Source organism: Diabrotica virgifera, chromosome 3 (assembly GCF_917563875.1).
Source record: "Diabrotica virgifera virgifera chromosome 3, PGI_DIABVI_V3a".
Classification (NCBI taxonomy): Eukaryota; Metazoa; Arthropoda; class Insecta; order Coleoptera; family Chrysomelidae; genus Diabrotica; species Diabrotica virgifera.
The window spans coordinates 123,985,645-124,000,999 of NC_065445.1; the positions used below are offsets into that span (position 1 = coordinate 123,985,645).

The window sequence follows — 15,355 nt, forward strand, 5'->3', positions numbered from 1 at the left end:
ATGCCTCTGAGAAGTGGCATATCAACTTTCGTACTAAGGTAAGTTAAAAATCGACCTATTTTAAGCTCAGGAATCTAAGGTTAAGCTATGGCCCATTCTTTAAAAAAACACCCTGTATATACCATAAGATTGCCGAGTTTAAATTTCTCTATGATTAAAGCAAAAGGCCCTTAAGATCACTTGTACCCTCTAATATAGAACGTCAGTCAGTATCATAGGTACAGTGTTGCCAATCAGCGGATAATTATCCGATTTGCGTACCTTTTTGAGAGTTGTCGTACCTTCTGCGTACCTTTAAATAAATCGGATATTTGCGGATATTTTTCAGTGTATCTACTATCATCGACTAAAACTTTCTCATCCATATATTCCCAGCACCAACAACACATTAATTTTGTTTGCTTCCACCAAAATTTTTATAAATAGCCTATACTGGATGAATGTTAGTGACATCCGATACTTTTCATCTTTTGACAAAAGGGACATGTGCCGATTCTTTTGTTTAGAATTTAAATGCACAAGTGCATCCACTTAAGGCGTACTAATCCAATTCAAATTTCAAAATCTGTCTGCCCTCGGATGTTATTTATGAGTTTTTCGATTTTAGTCTGTAAACTTATGAAAGCTAATTCACGCACGATTTAGTTTTATTTTCATTGTATGTAGTGCAGTGCTTAAGTAAACGTCTCGTCTGTTGAAATAAGTTTTGGTTTGTGAAAATACTTTTTTATAATGGATAAATGGTTAATAAAAAGTGTTAAGGTGGGTAAAAAAGTTTACTAACGTGTGGATATTGAAATATAATAATGAATTTGTTTTAGACCAAATCAAATAATGAAAAAAATATTGCTGAAAAGCAGCCGTCAACTTCACGTCATGCTTCTGAACAACAGGTAATTAGTAAAATAATTAAGACTTCACTATATAATATACGGATGTTTTATTACTAATTGGACATGTTTTAACTATATTATAATGATGAGCTTATACAGTGCGAAAGGCACTTATGGAATAAAATTATTTGTGTCCTTGTTTTAAAGAATTATAAAAAGCGCTGGGACCCGTCGATTTTAATATATAAATGTGCACTTTTTAAATATAAATTTAAATCTACAGGGTGATTGACGCAAGCCTGGCAGAGCCCATATGTTTTATTTTTATTGGAACACCCTATATATTTTTATATTTTTAAAAGCTGCTTAACAACCAATTTTAACGAAATATAATTAACAATAATACAGGGTGAAATTTTGAAATTAGAAAGTATGGAAAATACTTATGGAATAAAATTGTTTGTGTACTTATTTTAGAAAATTATTAAAAAATGCTGTGGCCCGTTAACTTTTAAATTCAAATGGGCGCTTTATAAACATAGATTTAAACATACAGGGTGCGTCACGAAAGTCTAGTATAGTCCATGATCTTTAGTTTTAATGAATCATTCAGTATATTTTTGTGTAATTAGAAGCTACATAGTAACATCAACTCAAAAAAGTGTATTATGTAGGTTCTATTTTGAATAATACAAGGTGAATTTTGCAATTTTTTAAAAAGTTCGGCAAGACATTAAATACAAAACCCAATATATATTAGTAGTTTCTAAATAAAGTAGTTTCTAAGAACATCAAATTTCTAAAAAATACAGGGTGTTTCACTAAAATGGACAAGATAATGGATTATGCTAGACTTGCGTGAATCACCCTGTATATTCAAATTTATATTTAAACAGTGCATATTTAAATTTTAAAGTTGGGGTAGGTATCCTAGGGTATTTATAATTTTTTTAAATAAGGACACAAACTACATTATTTCATAAGTGGTTCCATACATTATAATTTCAAAAATATCACCCTGTATTATTAATAATCATCATACATTATATAATTCATTGAAATCAGGTTGCTAAGCAGTTTTTAAAAATATACAGGATGTTCCATTGAAAATAAAGTTTATGGACTATGCTAGGCTTGCGTGAATCACCTTGTACATTTAAATTTGTGTTTAAAAAGCGCACAATTACATCTAAAAATCGACTGGTCTCGGCGATTTTAAAAATTTTTCTAAAAAGGGCAAAAATAGTTTTATTCCATAAGTGCCTTCCTCCCTATATATTTAACTCAACTAAATAAAAGTACGACAGTCAATGTAGATCGAAAACTTACGTTGTTTCGGAAAAAATCAAAAAACTTATATTTTTCTAAAATATATGTTAATTTTTGTTAATTTAAGTTAACTAATTGTTTAAAAACGACAAAAGCTGTTTTGTAGAAACGATTTTAACAATATCGGTGAATTAATATTTCTACCTTGATCAAAAATGTTTTTATTTTGTTTTTAATTATGCTGAATCCGATTCTGACGCAACAAATGGAAGATTAAAAAAGCTCAATATAACAAAATATAACAATCAACCATCATAATATATCAAATTGTATCAATGTTATACGAGATATGTTAAAAAATATGAATTTCGCTCAAAAGTAAAGTAGGTACTTTTCTAGTTCACAATATTTCAAGCAGAATGATATAATTATTGTATATTAAAACATAGTTCTTATTTAAGAACAACTAAAAATTATAGCATTATAACAATTTTCGATATTTTTCGATAAATTCATATTTTTGACGTACCTTGTAGAAAATTGATAATATTGGAAATCTGATGGTTGCATCTTAGATTTTATACCTTACAGAGTATTGTATGAAGAATAACATTTTTTCATAAAATTGATAACAAAAAAGTTTCCGATAGGTTCCAATCCAAGTTACGCAGACAGAGGTACTGTATCAGAGCTAAAAATTTTTTTTTGACATTTATTATATTTACGCTTGTGATTAAATGTATTTTGGGTAAAAACGTTCTGATGACTTTGTATAAACATTTTTTTAACTGATATTTTTCGGTGGTTTCATTACATTTTTTATCTTTCTTAATTTTCTCAAAAAGAAGTTGTTTATTTTATTTTTAAAGTAAAATAATTTAGTGCATTTTAAAAATTACATTGGATAAGCTTTAAAAAACACCTATAAAATTGTAATATATCCGTTTACACTTAGTAATATCCCAGTGGTATTTATTCTGTAAAACTACAAAGTATTCCAAATTACATTTCTTAAGACGTCGTAATGTTTCATTTAGTACGATGTTTGAAAAGTATGTTGTGCAAATTTAAGAGTTTTATAGGTAAAATCGTAATAGTACCATATATTTCTAAATCAATTTTTAAACAAAACTCTTGTAAGTCCCACTTTCCGCCCACATTGTACTTATGCCAATGTTTGTGAGAGGGATGACTTAGCGTTATAAATAAAAAGTTATAGAAGCTGTAGATTTAATTTTCGAAAAATCTTTATATAAGTTTTTTTTGTGTAAAATTTTCTAATTTTTCAATGGTCAAGTCAGTTTTTTCCAAAATTTATATTTTCGTAGGTATTTAAAAAACAACTAATTTCGCAGGTAATTTGTTTAATGAAAAATTAAGCACCCACTTTTGAAATAGAACTTTTTAATATGTTGTTTATTATACATTTCTTAATGAATCTATAAAAAGTTCTATCTTGTCTAATTTTTTCCGTAAGTAAAAACTCCTATGACTCCACTAACGGTGGAGTTTATCGGAAAAATAAAGTGGGACACATTTTTTAAGGTAAAATTAGATATTTATGTAGTTTCAGAATTTTCTATTGTTGACTGGGTCCGGGGTAGTATTAACCATATAAGTGTTGATTAAATTTAATTAAAATTAAATAAATCTGAATAAAATTAAACAAAATTAAATAAAATCAAATAAAAAATATATAATTAAAGAAAATTAAATAAAATCATTAAAATTAAATAAAATTTACATAGAATTATATAAAATGAAGTAAAATTAAATAAATTTCAATAAAATTAAATATTAAAATCAATTTTAAATGTTAAATCTTCATAATGTATTAAGCTAAGGATTATTTAGTTAAAATATGTCCAATTGTCCAATTATTGATCAAACACCCAGTATATCGAGAAATTATTTTAGCCTGAATCTAGTAATCAGCAAAATGTTACTGAAGAGCAGCCATCTACTTCTCATACTCCTAAGGGAGGAGTAATTATTAGTCAAAATGTTGACGTTGGCCGTGTTAGTAAAAAGATTAACACTTCTCAGAGTAATATTATTGTTGACACTAATGATGCCGAGCCCAATGATGCCGAGTCCGCACCAATTGTTGACAAATTTCTATTGAGTTTGAAAAGGAAAGCTGATTTTGTAGATACACCTTCAAAAAGAATATGCAAGTTTATTCCAGCGTGGCTAACCGATAACGAGTTTCGCGGGTGGCTTAATAAATCAAATAAGCCAGATGATAAACACGGCAATGAATACGCATTTTGTAAAGTTTGTAAATCAAATTTGGTGGCTCATAAGGCTGTGTTACTTAGACATATGAGAACGGAAAAACACAAAGAGAATTTTAGTGCGGTATCCAGTAATATAAAAATAAAGGACATGTGTGTAAAACAAACCTGTGAAAATAATTTAGTTAAAAGAGCAGAACTAAAATTATGTAGTCTTTTGGCTACAAAGGACTTACCGTTCTTATTAATGGACACTGTATGTCCACTACTTAAAGATATTTTTCCAGATTCTAAGATAGCTCAACAATTAACCGTTAAAAGGACTAAAGCAACTCAAATAGTCGTTGAATGTTTGGGTGACAATTTTCTGAAAGAATTATATGAAAAGTTAAGAGTACCTGGAATGTTTTTTTCATTGATTATGGATGAAACTACAGATATATCGGTAAAAAAACAGTGTGCATTTACTGCAATATTTTTTGATGAAAATTCCAACTCATTACAAACAACATTTTTTGACATTTTAGAAAATACTGGGGGCACTGCAGTTGAATTATATTCAACTTTAAAAGACATAATATTTTCCAAAGGTATTCCTATATCTAATTTTGTTGGATTTTCGTCGGACACACCTAATGTAATGGTAGGGCCACACAATTCAGTTTTTTCCCATCTAAAACAAGAATTTCCTGATATAGTTTGTGTTAAATGCTCTTGTCACATGGCACATTTAGCAACTTCAAAGGCATGCTTGAAACTTCCCAAGCACATTGAGGACTTACTAAGAAATATAGGAAGCCATTTCAATAGAAGTGCTTGTCGAAGAGCCAAATTTCGGGAATTTCAGGAATTTTTTAAGGTTGACATTCACAAAATTCTATCACCTGCTAAGACCAGGTGGCTTTCACTAAAAGCAGTTGTGGACAGGGTTCTAGAGCAGTACGAACCATTACGTGCATATTTCAAGGAGAGTGTTTCTGAAGATCCTTCACATGTAACGGAAACTATGTTGGAAACTCTTAATCACCCTCTTACTGAAGTGTATTTAAAGTTTATGTCTTATGTTCTAGAGCTCATGACGGATTTCAATATTTTATTCCAATCCGAAAAACCACTTTTATATAGGGTTAAGCCCGAAACTGAAAATTTATTGAAGATTTTATGTTCCAATTATATGAATATTGTTCATATAAAAAAATGTGCAGAAATCCTGAAAATTGTTCACGACAATCCAGACAATTTTCTTCCATTAGAGCAAATTTATATAGGAATTTCTGCTTTCGACAGTTTGCAACATTTGCGATCGGATAAAGACACAAATTTAGAACAAGCAGACTTTGATAATTTTTTTAAATCAATATTATCCTTTTATATTGAACTAGTTGCTAATATCAAAGATCGGTTTAAATTTGAGGACCCGGTTTTTACTACCTTAGAGCTGTTAGATCCGAAGGTGGCCCAATCATTCCAAACAAAATCTTTAAAAAACATATTAGATAGGTTTCCAGTTCTAAATAACTTTGTCAATGCACAATCTTTGGATAACGAGTGGAGAAAACATGCACTCTTAGATTTTGATAGTTTAGACATTAATTCCAATACCGAGTGTGATATATACTGGTCTCAGATTTTTAAATTAAAAAATGAAGCCAACATATCTTTGTTTCCAAATTTAAAAATAGCTATTTGTATAACAAGGGAGGAAAGTGTAACTTTTCCTCCCGAGAATGAAGTTTACTGCCCGACGCGTAACGGAGGGCAGTAATCATTCAAGGGAGGAAAAGGCACTTTACTCCAATGTTATACATATGGGTTTTCCACCTTCCTCAAATAACAAGTAATTTTTTCATTTTTACTTAATTTATTTATGTAACTAACCAACAAAATTTATTAGAACTAAAACAACAAGTAGGGACAATATAACTGTCAACTGTCAAATATAAGTAAAATTATTAATGTAAACATTGTTAAATCAAAATAACAATTTACTGTTTTTTACCATTCTGCAAAATACAGGATGTTTTATAAACTTTAAAATGTATAGATACTCCGTAATAGAAAATAGATATTATACAGGGCGTCAATAAGTTATATTTCATGAATGAAATACCATGACGTCACTTTTACTTTTCCTCCCTAGGGAGGAAAAATATTTTCCTCCCTAGGGAGGAAAAGTACAACTTTGCTCCCTACAATCAGGTCCGGAAAAGTATACTTTCGGTAGAGGTAGGTGGAAAAAGTATTTTCATTGTTATTCGTTCTACCATTTTCAAACGCTGCGGTAGAAAGGGTTTTTAGTAATTTATTCAATATAAAAACAGATAAGAGAAATCTTTTAGATACATCTACAATTAGGGCTTTATTGGCGACAAAAGATGGTATCGGTAATACAGGCTGTGTAAAATTTACACCTTCAAAAAAAATGTTAGGATGTAACATATGGCAAAATAGTAAATGAGAATTTTGTACTTTATTAAATTATGTTTTTTGTATGTGTTGGATTACGTACTTACATGTTTAGGTTTTTAATGTTTTAATGTCCCACTGGCATATTATTTGATAAATAATGAAATGATTTAAAAGTCAGTTAAATATGATATATTTCTGTTATTAGTTAGTAACAACCAAAAAAGTTAAGTTTTCCATAAAGTGGGGGACTTTTTATTTTTTACTTTAATTTTCCATTTCCAACAATTGTTTTTTCCGATTATAGTGCTAGCTGACAACTCTGCCATGTAAGGTCATACCTACAAATTTTCCAACCAATATGGTTGATGTCATGTAATGCCAGGGGTTAATCTGGAAATATTTTTAACATCCTTTAAAATCGCATAATATAATGTAACCTTAACTGTTTAAAAACAACTCAAGGGTTTTTACCCGTATATTTTTGTGGCTTAAAGCATGTTAATCTGTGAATACACTGATGATGGAATATTGATTCCGAAAACGTTTTGTTGTGATATACCCCTTTTTAGGGATTTTAAATATACCTCTGATTTTTTAATCAACTTAAATTCCCCAAACCTAAACTAATTACCTACACAGAAATCAGTTAAAAAATTAATGCACTGCCTTAATTGTAGTTATAGTAGTTATATATATATTTTTAAACAATTTTGAATAAAAATTCTAGGAGAGTTGGTCACGGATTTCCACCATACTTCATTCGACGTATCTTGATGAGATTGCTAAATCCTTATTGGTTAATTGATGTTTATTAAGAATAAAATTGTAAAATAAAACAATTAATAATTTAATAAATAATAAATAATTTAATTTCTATTCGATAGATAATTAAGAATAATATCACCTGTCTTACAGGTTATATATGTGTCTACACTTTAACCACAGATGTACACAAAATATATGTATAACGTTACTCAGAATAAGGTAATCATTTGTAGAATACCAAATGTAAAGTTCAAAAGATTTTCCAGATTTCTCGGACATGAGATGTAGTTAAATCGGTTCTTTTTTTGTAAAGTTCTATCAAATCTAATATCTTAAACAAAACCATTTCATCAAAACATGTTATACCTAATTATATTTATGATTTTTTTGAGGAATGTAATGGTATGTACTATGCATAAAAGAACTTTCCGGCACAGAAACGTCACTTTTCTGCACACTACTGTCAGTTATTCTGTGAGAAAATGTTAAGTTTGTTTACATAAAATTGTGCAGAAAAATGCATTTGGAATATTGGTTGTAGAAAAATCTACTTACTTGAAACTAGTAATATCTAGATATCTACTAATTAACTCAAAAATCCTTCAAATTTTTTGCCTATAACAATTATATAGTCGGGCATTAACGTTGAACGCACCACGTGTATTATGGATAATAACTTTGATACCTTAATAACTACAAGACTGTCAAATACATTTCTATTGTTTTAGTTGTAATAAATCTTTAGTTGTTAAAAGAGCGTAAGCGCAAAATTTCGGACCAATAATCTTTAAACGTATTCATTTTTTTAGAATCCTGAGAAAACTAATAAGTATTTTTGAAAAATTTGAACGCAGAATTAAAGATTACATTATTACCGAGGGCTTAGAGTCCCTTAGAATAAACAAAATGTTTCTTTTGAATGAGATATTTGAAATTAAAAATCACACTCAATATTCTCTTTTCCTTTTACCCATGTAACATATTAGAATAAAAATTATAGAAGTCTTCAGGGACTTTAGGCCCTCGGTAATAATGTAATCTTTCATTCTGCGTTTAAATTTTTAAATAATACTTATTAGCTTTCTCAGGACTCGAAAAAAATAATGCATTTTAAAAGCATTGACCAGAAATTTTGCGCCTATGCTATTAATGTAGCTGTAGTTTATTTTGTATTGATTTATTTATTATTTATTTTTCCAGTACCTAGTTTTAGGTAGTTATTACGTTTTAATAAAATAATATTTAAAAGTGTTTTTTTTTAATTAAATAATTATAATAAATTAATATAACGATCCAAATAATGAAATATTTAGATTTATTTATTAATTTAGAATTTAACACTTACGATAATGCAAAGTACGAATAATATAATAATAGTAAGTAAATAATATTTACATACATGAATTAGGTAATAATCAGCTAGGATACGAGATTTTCATCTATAAACGAAAATTTTTAAACGGTGAAATAGAGAATTCAGTAGATTAAAGGGCCGGTTGTTCGAACGCTAATCAGAAATGGAATCAACTGATCATTATCAAATATTTAATTACTGTCAATGTCAACTTTGATTGGGTTGCTGAAAACATAATTGATTACAATTATGAGATTAATTGATTAATCAATCAATTATGTTAATAATTGTTACGTTAATTGATAATTAATAATTAATTAATATATTAATTATGTTAATTATCATAATGATAACTGATTGGCGTACGAACAACGGATTTTGTTATTTGATGGTTGTTAAGGCTACTAAAAGAATAACATTGGCAACATTGATTTTAATAACAGAATAATTTTTGACCTTGTGTACCTTTTCGTGACAAATCGGATGTTTTTCGAGCGATCATCGGATAATCTAGAGAAATGCGATTGGCAACACTGCATAGGTACTTAACTTTGCAGTAATTGTACGATGTAGGGCTTTAATAAATAGGGCCGAGCATCGCTTTTGTGCTTCAACTGACCGGTGAAAAAGGGGCCTATTTTGGTCCTTTTGTGCGATTGTTTGACTAAACAGGATGCTGAAATCAATGCTGCAAATAACTGTAATATCATAATGCCCTTTTTCTATCAACGGACAGATGATTTATTGATGAGTGTGGCCCTATAGGGCATGTATGCTTGTACTATAGAACATATCTCGAATTTTTCATTATTAAGAGGCCGTGCTGAATTATTCTGTATAATATTTAGACGTTTCAACGAAATTTATGATTTCCGTAGTCAGTGATGTGTTAATTTGTGAATGATGACGAGAACAAAATGGTTGATGGCAGGGGATGGCAAGGATACAGGAAAGGAAATTGTTAGTAAATTATCAATAGATGTATATAAATGAAAAACAGGAATACAACAAATAATATACAGAACTTTATTATTATTTAAATAGATAGTGATGGTATACCTCATTAGAAATTAAAAATGAAACTTTTAAAAGTTTCAAAAAACTTACTAAGAAGAACCGTTGCGCGTTGTTTTTATAAACCAGTCGTACTAGTCTAAGGGCCGGTTGTTCGAACGCTAATCAACATTGATCACTATCAAATACTTAATTACTGTCACAACTGTCAATGTCAACTTTGGTTGGGTTGCCGAAAACATAATTATTGATGACAATTATGAAATTAGTTAATCAATTATGTTAATAATTGTTATGTTAATTGACTAACTAATCTCATAATTATAATTAACTATGTTTTCAGCAACCCAACCAACGTTGACATTGACAGTTGTGACAGTAATTAAATATTTGATAGTGATCAATGTTGATTATCGTTCGAACAACCGGCCCTAAGGGTCGATTTCTCATACCTGCGGTAATCTATGGTTCACTTGAACCCGGTTCACTGGTGAACTACCGTTTTGTTTGGAATACATTGTACAGCTTTTGAGAAATGCCAATAGATGGCAAAAGGTAAAAAACTGTCGCCATTTTGAACTACCGTTTTTATGCTGTTTTTGAATAAAGTTAAATTTAAGTATTTATAGTCAAATAGTAATTTTAATAATTATAAATAAATGTTATAAAAACAAAAATAATGTTATCGTTTATCGTTAGGCTTAATATAATAAAATAGGATATATTTATATTATGACAGCGTTTCGTGTTAATACAACGCATGCGTAATCCATGAAATCATCTGAACTGGGTTCAGAAATCTTTGAACGGCCGAATTCCACCGTTCAAGCATCGTTCAAGTTTAAACTGCCATCGGTTGAACGTGAATTGAGAAAAACGATTTTGACTTTAAACTGACGTTCACTAAAAGTTCAGGTTAAACTGGAGTTGAACTCGATATGAGAAATCGGCCCTAAGAGCTAGTGAATCCTCCGACTAACGGTCTTCCTGTAAGGCTAAAAATTTGTCTAGTGAAAATTCGTAACACACCAAGGCTAAAAACCATGACCTGGCAGGCATCAGCCGTGCACGTGTATCTACCAGGTGAATCGAAAAGTGCATAGTTTAGGGGTAAAATAAACTTTCTCCTGTAAGGTTTAAATTTAAGTATGTGTTTGAGTTAGTCATTTAGAAGAAATGTGTACAATGACAGGCGATTCTGAAGAGCATAAGACCTTGCCAGGCGAGGGGAAATATTAGGGGTTTTTCCTAAAATTATTTTTTTTGCATCGAACAAATTTTTTTTAGGTTTTTTGAATCATTCCAAACAGAAAAGGTCTTTAGTGATTTTTCTCTTAAGTTAATAGTTTTTGTTATAGAAGCGATTGAAAATTTTGAAAAATGAAATTTATCTAAAAATTTCAAAGTTGCCAAGGTAGGTAGATATTCTTTAAACATTGATTGATGAAATCCCAAAGAGTTTTTTGCAATACAATATCGGAAACCCCTTTGTTTTTTAATTGCTAATCAAGCGGGCGCGACACTGTAGTAAGTGAGGACGTTTGAGTTGGCATAAATTCATTATCTCGAGAATGGGCAAATTTCAAGAGAAATCCTCAGACAGGTAGATTTTTATTTTTAAATTAAGACTTTTTGGCATATATATAATACTAGTGACGTCATCCATCTGAGCGTGATGACGTAATCGATGATTTTTTAAATGAGAGTAGGGGTTGTGTGATAGCTAATTTGAAAGGTTATTTAATTCTCTATTCACTAATATAAACATTAACATAATTATTTATACAGGGTGTACAATAATTTTTTTTTATTAAATTAACTTTGATTAAATTTGACAAATAGAAGAAACATTTTTTTTGTACACCCTGTATAAATAATTATGTTAATGTTTATATTACTGAATAGAGAATTAAATAATCTTTCAAATGAGCTATCACACAACCCCTACTCTTATTTAAAAAAATCATCGATTACGTCATCACGCCCAGATGGATGACGTCACTAGTATCATATATATGCCAAAAAGTCCTAATTCAAAAATAAAAATCGACCTGTCTAAGGATTTCTTTTGAAATTTGCCCATTCTCGAGATAATGAATTTATGCAAACTCAAACGTCCTCACTTATACTACAGTGTCGCGCCCGCTTGATCAGCAATTAAAAAAAACAAAGGGGTTTTCGATATTTTATTGCAAAAAACTCTTCGGCATCTCATCAATCAATGTTTAAAGAATATCTACGTACCTTAGCAACATTGAAATTTTTAGATAAATGTCCGATTTAAAGTTAAAAATGGCCGATTTTGCAATTTTCAAAATTTTCAATCGCTTATATAACAAAAACTATTAACTTAAGAGAAAAATCACTAAAAACCTTTTCTGTTTGGAATGATTCAAAAAACCTAAAAAAAATTTGTTCGATGCAAAAAAAAATAATTTTAGGAAAAACCCCTAATCTTTCCCCTCGCCTGGCAAGGTCTTATGCTCTTCAGAATCGCCTGTTATTGTACACATTTCTTCTCAATGACTTACTCAAACACATACTTAAATTTAAACCTTACAGGAGAAAGTTTATTTTACCCCTAAACTATGCACTTTTCGATTCACCTGGTAGATACACGTGCACCGCTGATGCCTGCCAGGTCATGGTTTTTAGCCTTGGTGTGCTATGAATTATCACTAGACAAATTTCTAGCCTTACACGACGTCCGTTAGTCGGAGGGTTCACTAGCTCTTACCCGTTGTCCTAGGTGAACGACAAACGCGACAACGCGATACGACGCGACGCGACGCGAAAATATTAAGTAATGGTTGTATTTGTGTGTGGCCTACGTTTTCGGGTTAATCAGTCTACGACAAGACGCGACGAAGTGCGAACTTGTTTTGTTCGCGACGAGACACGACGCGCGACGCAGTGTGACACCCCATTGCTTTTGTCAATTCAAATTATGTTACGCAATATTTTATTAAATAAATAAAAACTAATAGTATATAGTAAACTAATATATAGTACCAGTATTTTCTCATTAACATACCTTAAAGTCAGTAAATGCCTCTCCTCAATAGAAATTGGTTTTTGAAAATTACTTATTGACAGTTGAATACTGGGTTTAACAAATGCAATAATATAATCGAAAGTACTTGGTAATAAGCCACAATACTCTTTAGACCAGCGTGGAATATTCTTAATTTCGAATATAAATAATGATGAAACTCTCGAAATTTATTTCGCTCTAAATATAATATAAGTGTTTAAAATATGAATTTTCTAGTAACACTGCCGTATACTTCCCCATATTTAAGAATAGGAATGAATTGACATCGTTATGTTTGTCCTAGGTTGAGCGATGGAAAGCGACGCGATGCGACGCTACATAAGCCACACGTCGCGTGAATTACTGGTCGCATCGTATCGCAACGCATTGCATCGTGTCGCGTCGTTTTCCGTCGCTCACCTAGGACAACGGGTTTGACTATACTGCAGCTTTCTGGCTCAGGTTTTTGATCTCACGACTATGGTTAAATTCAAACAATTAGGCGTACACGTCATACATTTAATGGCATCATCAGTGGCGACGCGTGACTTTTTCTAAAGTGTTACCAAACCAGATGTAAAAAAATCTTATTTAAAAAAAATATTTTTAACCTCCCAAATATAAGTTTTTTTTTCAATCCTGTGGGATAAAATTAAACAAATCACTATTCCCAAATTATATGTATGTAATTATGTATATGTAACAGGTATAACAATAAATAATAAACAAACTAAACATACACTGTGTGTCAGCCAAATGGAATAAATTCAATAGTACAAATACTAATTGTTTTTTTGAAAAATGACTAAATCTGTCGATTAGTATTTCAAATGGAAATTTTTTTCATACAATAATAATGTATACAGGGTGTCCCAATTTAGATATATGGCGTCATCATTGATTTTCTTAAATGGCAATACTATCATTTTGATAGCTATTTGGATAGGGTGTGTAAAGTTATACATAACTGCAAAATATCAAATTTTTATTCCTTACCATTTACAAGATAATAAAAAATAACAAAGTCGTGTCTGTAATTTGGAATAAATTCAATAGTTTAAATACTAATTGTTTTTTTTTTGAAAAATGACTAAATCTGTCGATTAATATTTCAAATGGAAATTTTTTTCATACAATAATAATGTATACAGGGTGTCCCAATTTAGAGATATGGCGTCATCATTGATTTTCTTAAATGGCAATACTGTCATTTTGATAGCTATTTTGATAAGGTGTGTAAAGTTATACATAACTACAAAATATGAAATTTTTATTTCTTACCATTTACAAGATAATAAAAAATAACATTAAATCTCTAAATTGGGACACCCTGTATACATTATTATTGTATGTTAAAAATTTCGATTTCAAATACTAATCGACAGGTCTAAGCATTTTTCAAAAAAAACCAATTATTTTTTGAACTATTAAGTTTATTCCACATTACAGACATAACTTTATTTTTTATTATCTTGGAAATGTTAAAAAATAAAAATTTGATATTTTGCAGTTATGTATAGCTTTACACGCTCTATCTAAATAGCCATTAAAATAACAGTGTTGCTATTTAAGAAAATTAACGATGACGTCATATTTCTAAATTGGGACACCCTGTATACATTATTATTGTATGTAAAAAATTAAGATTTAAAATACTACTCGACAGATCTGAGCATTTTTCAAAAAAACAATTAGTATTTGAACTATTAAATTTATTCCGTTTGGCTGACACACGCTGTATTATTCTACCATAAAATTAACATAAAAAAATGAACAAGTAGGAAAAAGAATAGATTTTGAAAACTATTGTTCATATTTTAATTCTTCCATTTTCAATAATATCATTTTTTTTCTTCAAAATTAAGAATAACTTTTCAAGTAGTTGATCAATTACGCAATACGTAGCAACACTCTTCCATGTTTAAATGCACGCACACCGTAATCTGTAATAGGTACTAAACTAATGTTACCAATCCTCAAAATGGTGACAATACTGATATACACAGCGCGCCCGCGCGCCGTCTCTCGTCGCTCGAACAGAGCCGTCGCTCCTTCAAAATTTTCAGAAACGAGCTAGTCCCGAGCGATAGCGAGGTTTCTCCTGCGTTACCACTGCCAGTATTGGTAACAGCATATAATAAAGTGCAATGGATTCATTTATCTCGCCAATATTTTCGTGCGTCTAGTTGGCTATTTACTGAATTAGGTACTATTAACAAATATTTCTGTTGGTAAAAAATATAAATGGAATTATTTCATAACAGTCATAAAATATTTATTGCAAGATTTTTAACTGTTACCAATGGTAACAGTGGTTACACGGACGCTTCGCCAGTGGGCATCATAACCCGATGGTACAAACTTGACGACAAACAAATTCAACACATTTTTCCTCATGTATTAGTTTTTTCGCTACCCTCAAGTTTAGCAGAAAAGCGCT

The 15,355-nt window shown here is 30.1% G+C and overlaps 2 protein-coding genes across 2 annotated transcripts in view; both read left to right on the plus strand.

Annotated features, from left to right (window-relative positions):
- The window catches only part of LOC126881298 (protein big brother-like), a 337,029-nt gene that overhangs the window by 196,703 nt on the left and 124,971 nt on the right, over positions 1 to 15,355 (plus strand). The gene's annotated exons all lie outside the window — the stretch shown is intronic.
- Positions 228 to 6,104, plus strand: LOC126881296 (uncharacterized). Its single transcript, XM_050645492.1, has 3 exons — positions 228 to 762; positions 822 to 893; positions 4,020 to 6,104. The coding sequence occupies exons 1-3, from the start codon at positions 733 to 735 to the stop codon at positions 6,102 to 6,104; spliced, it is 2,187 nt and encodes a 728-aa protein (XP_050501449.1). The 5' UTR covers positions 228 to 732.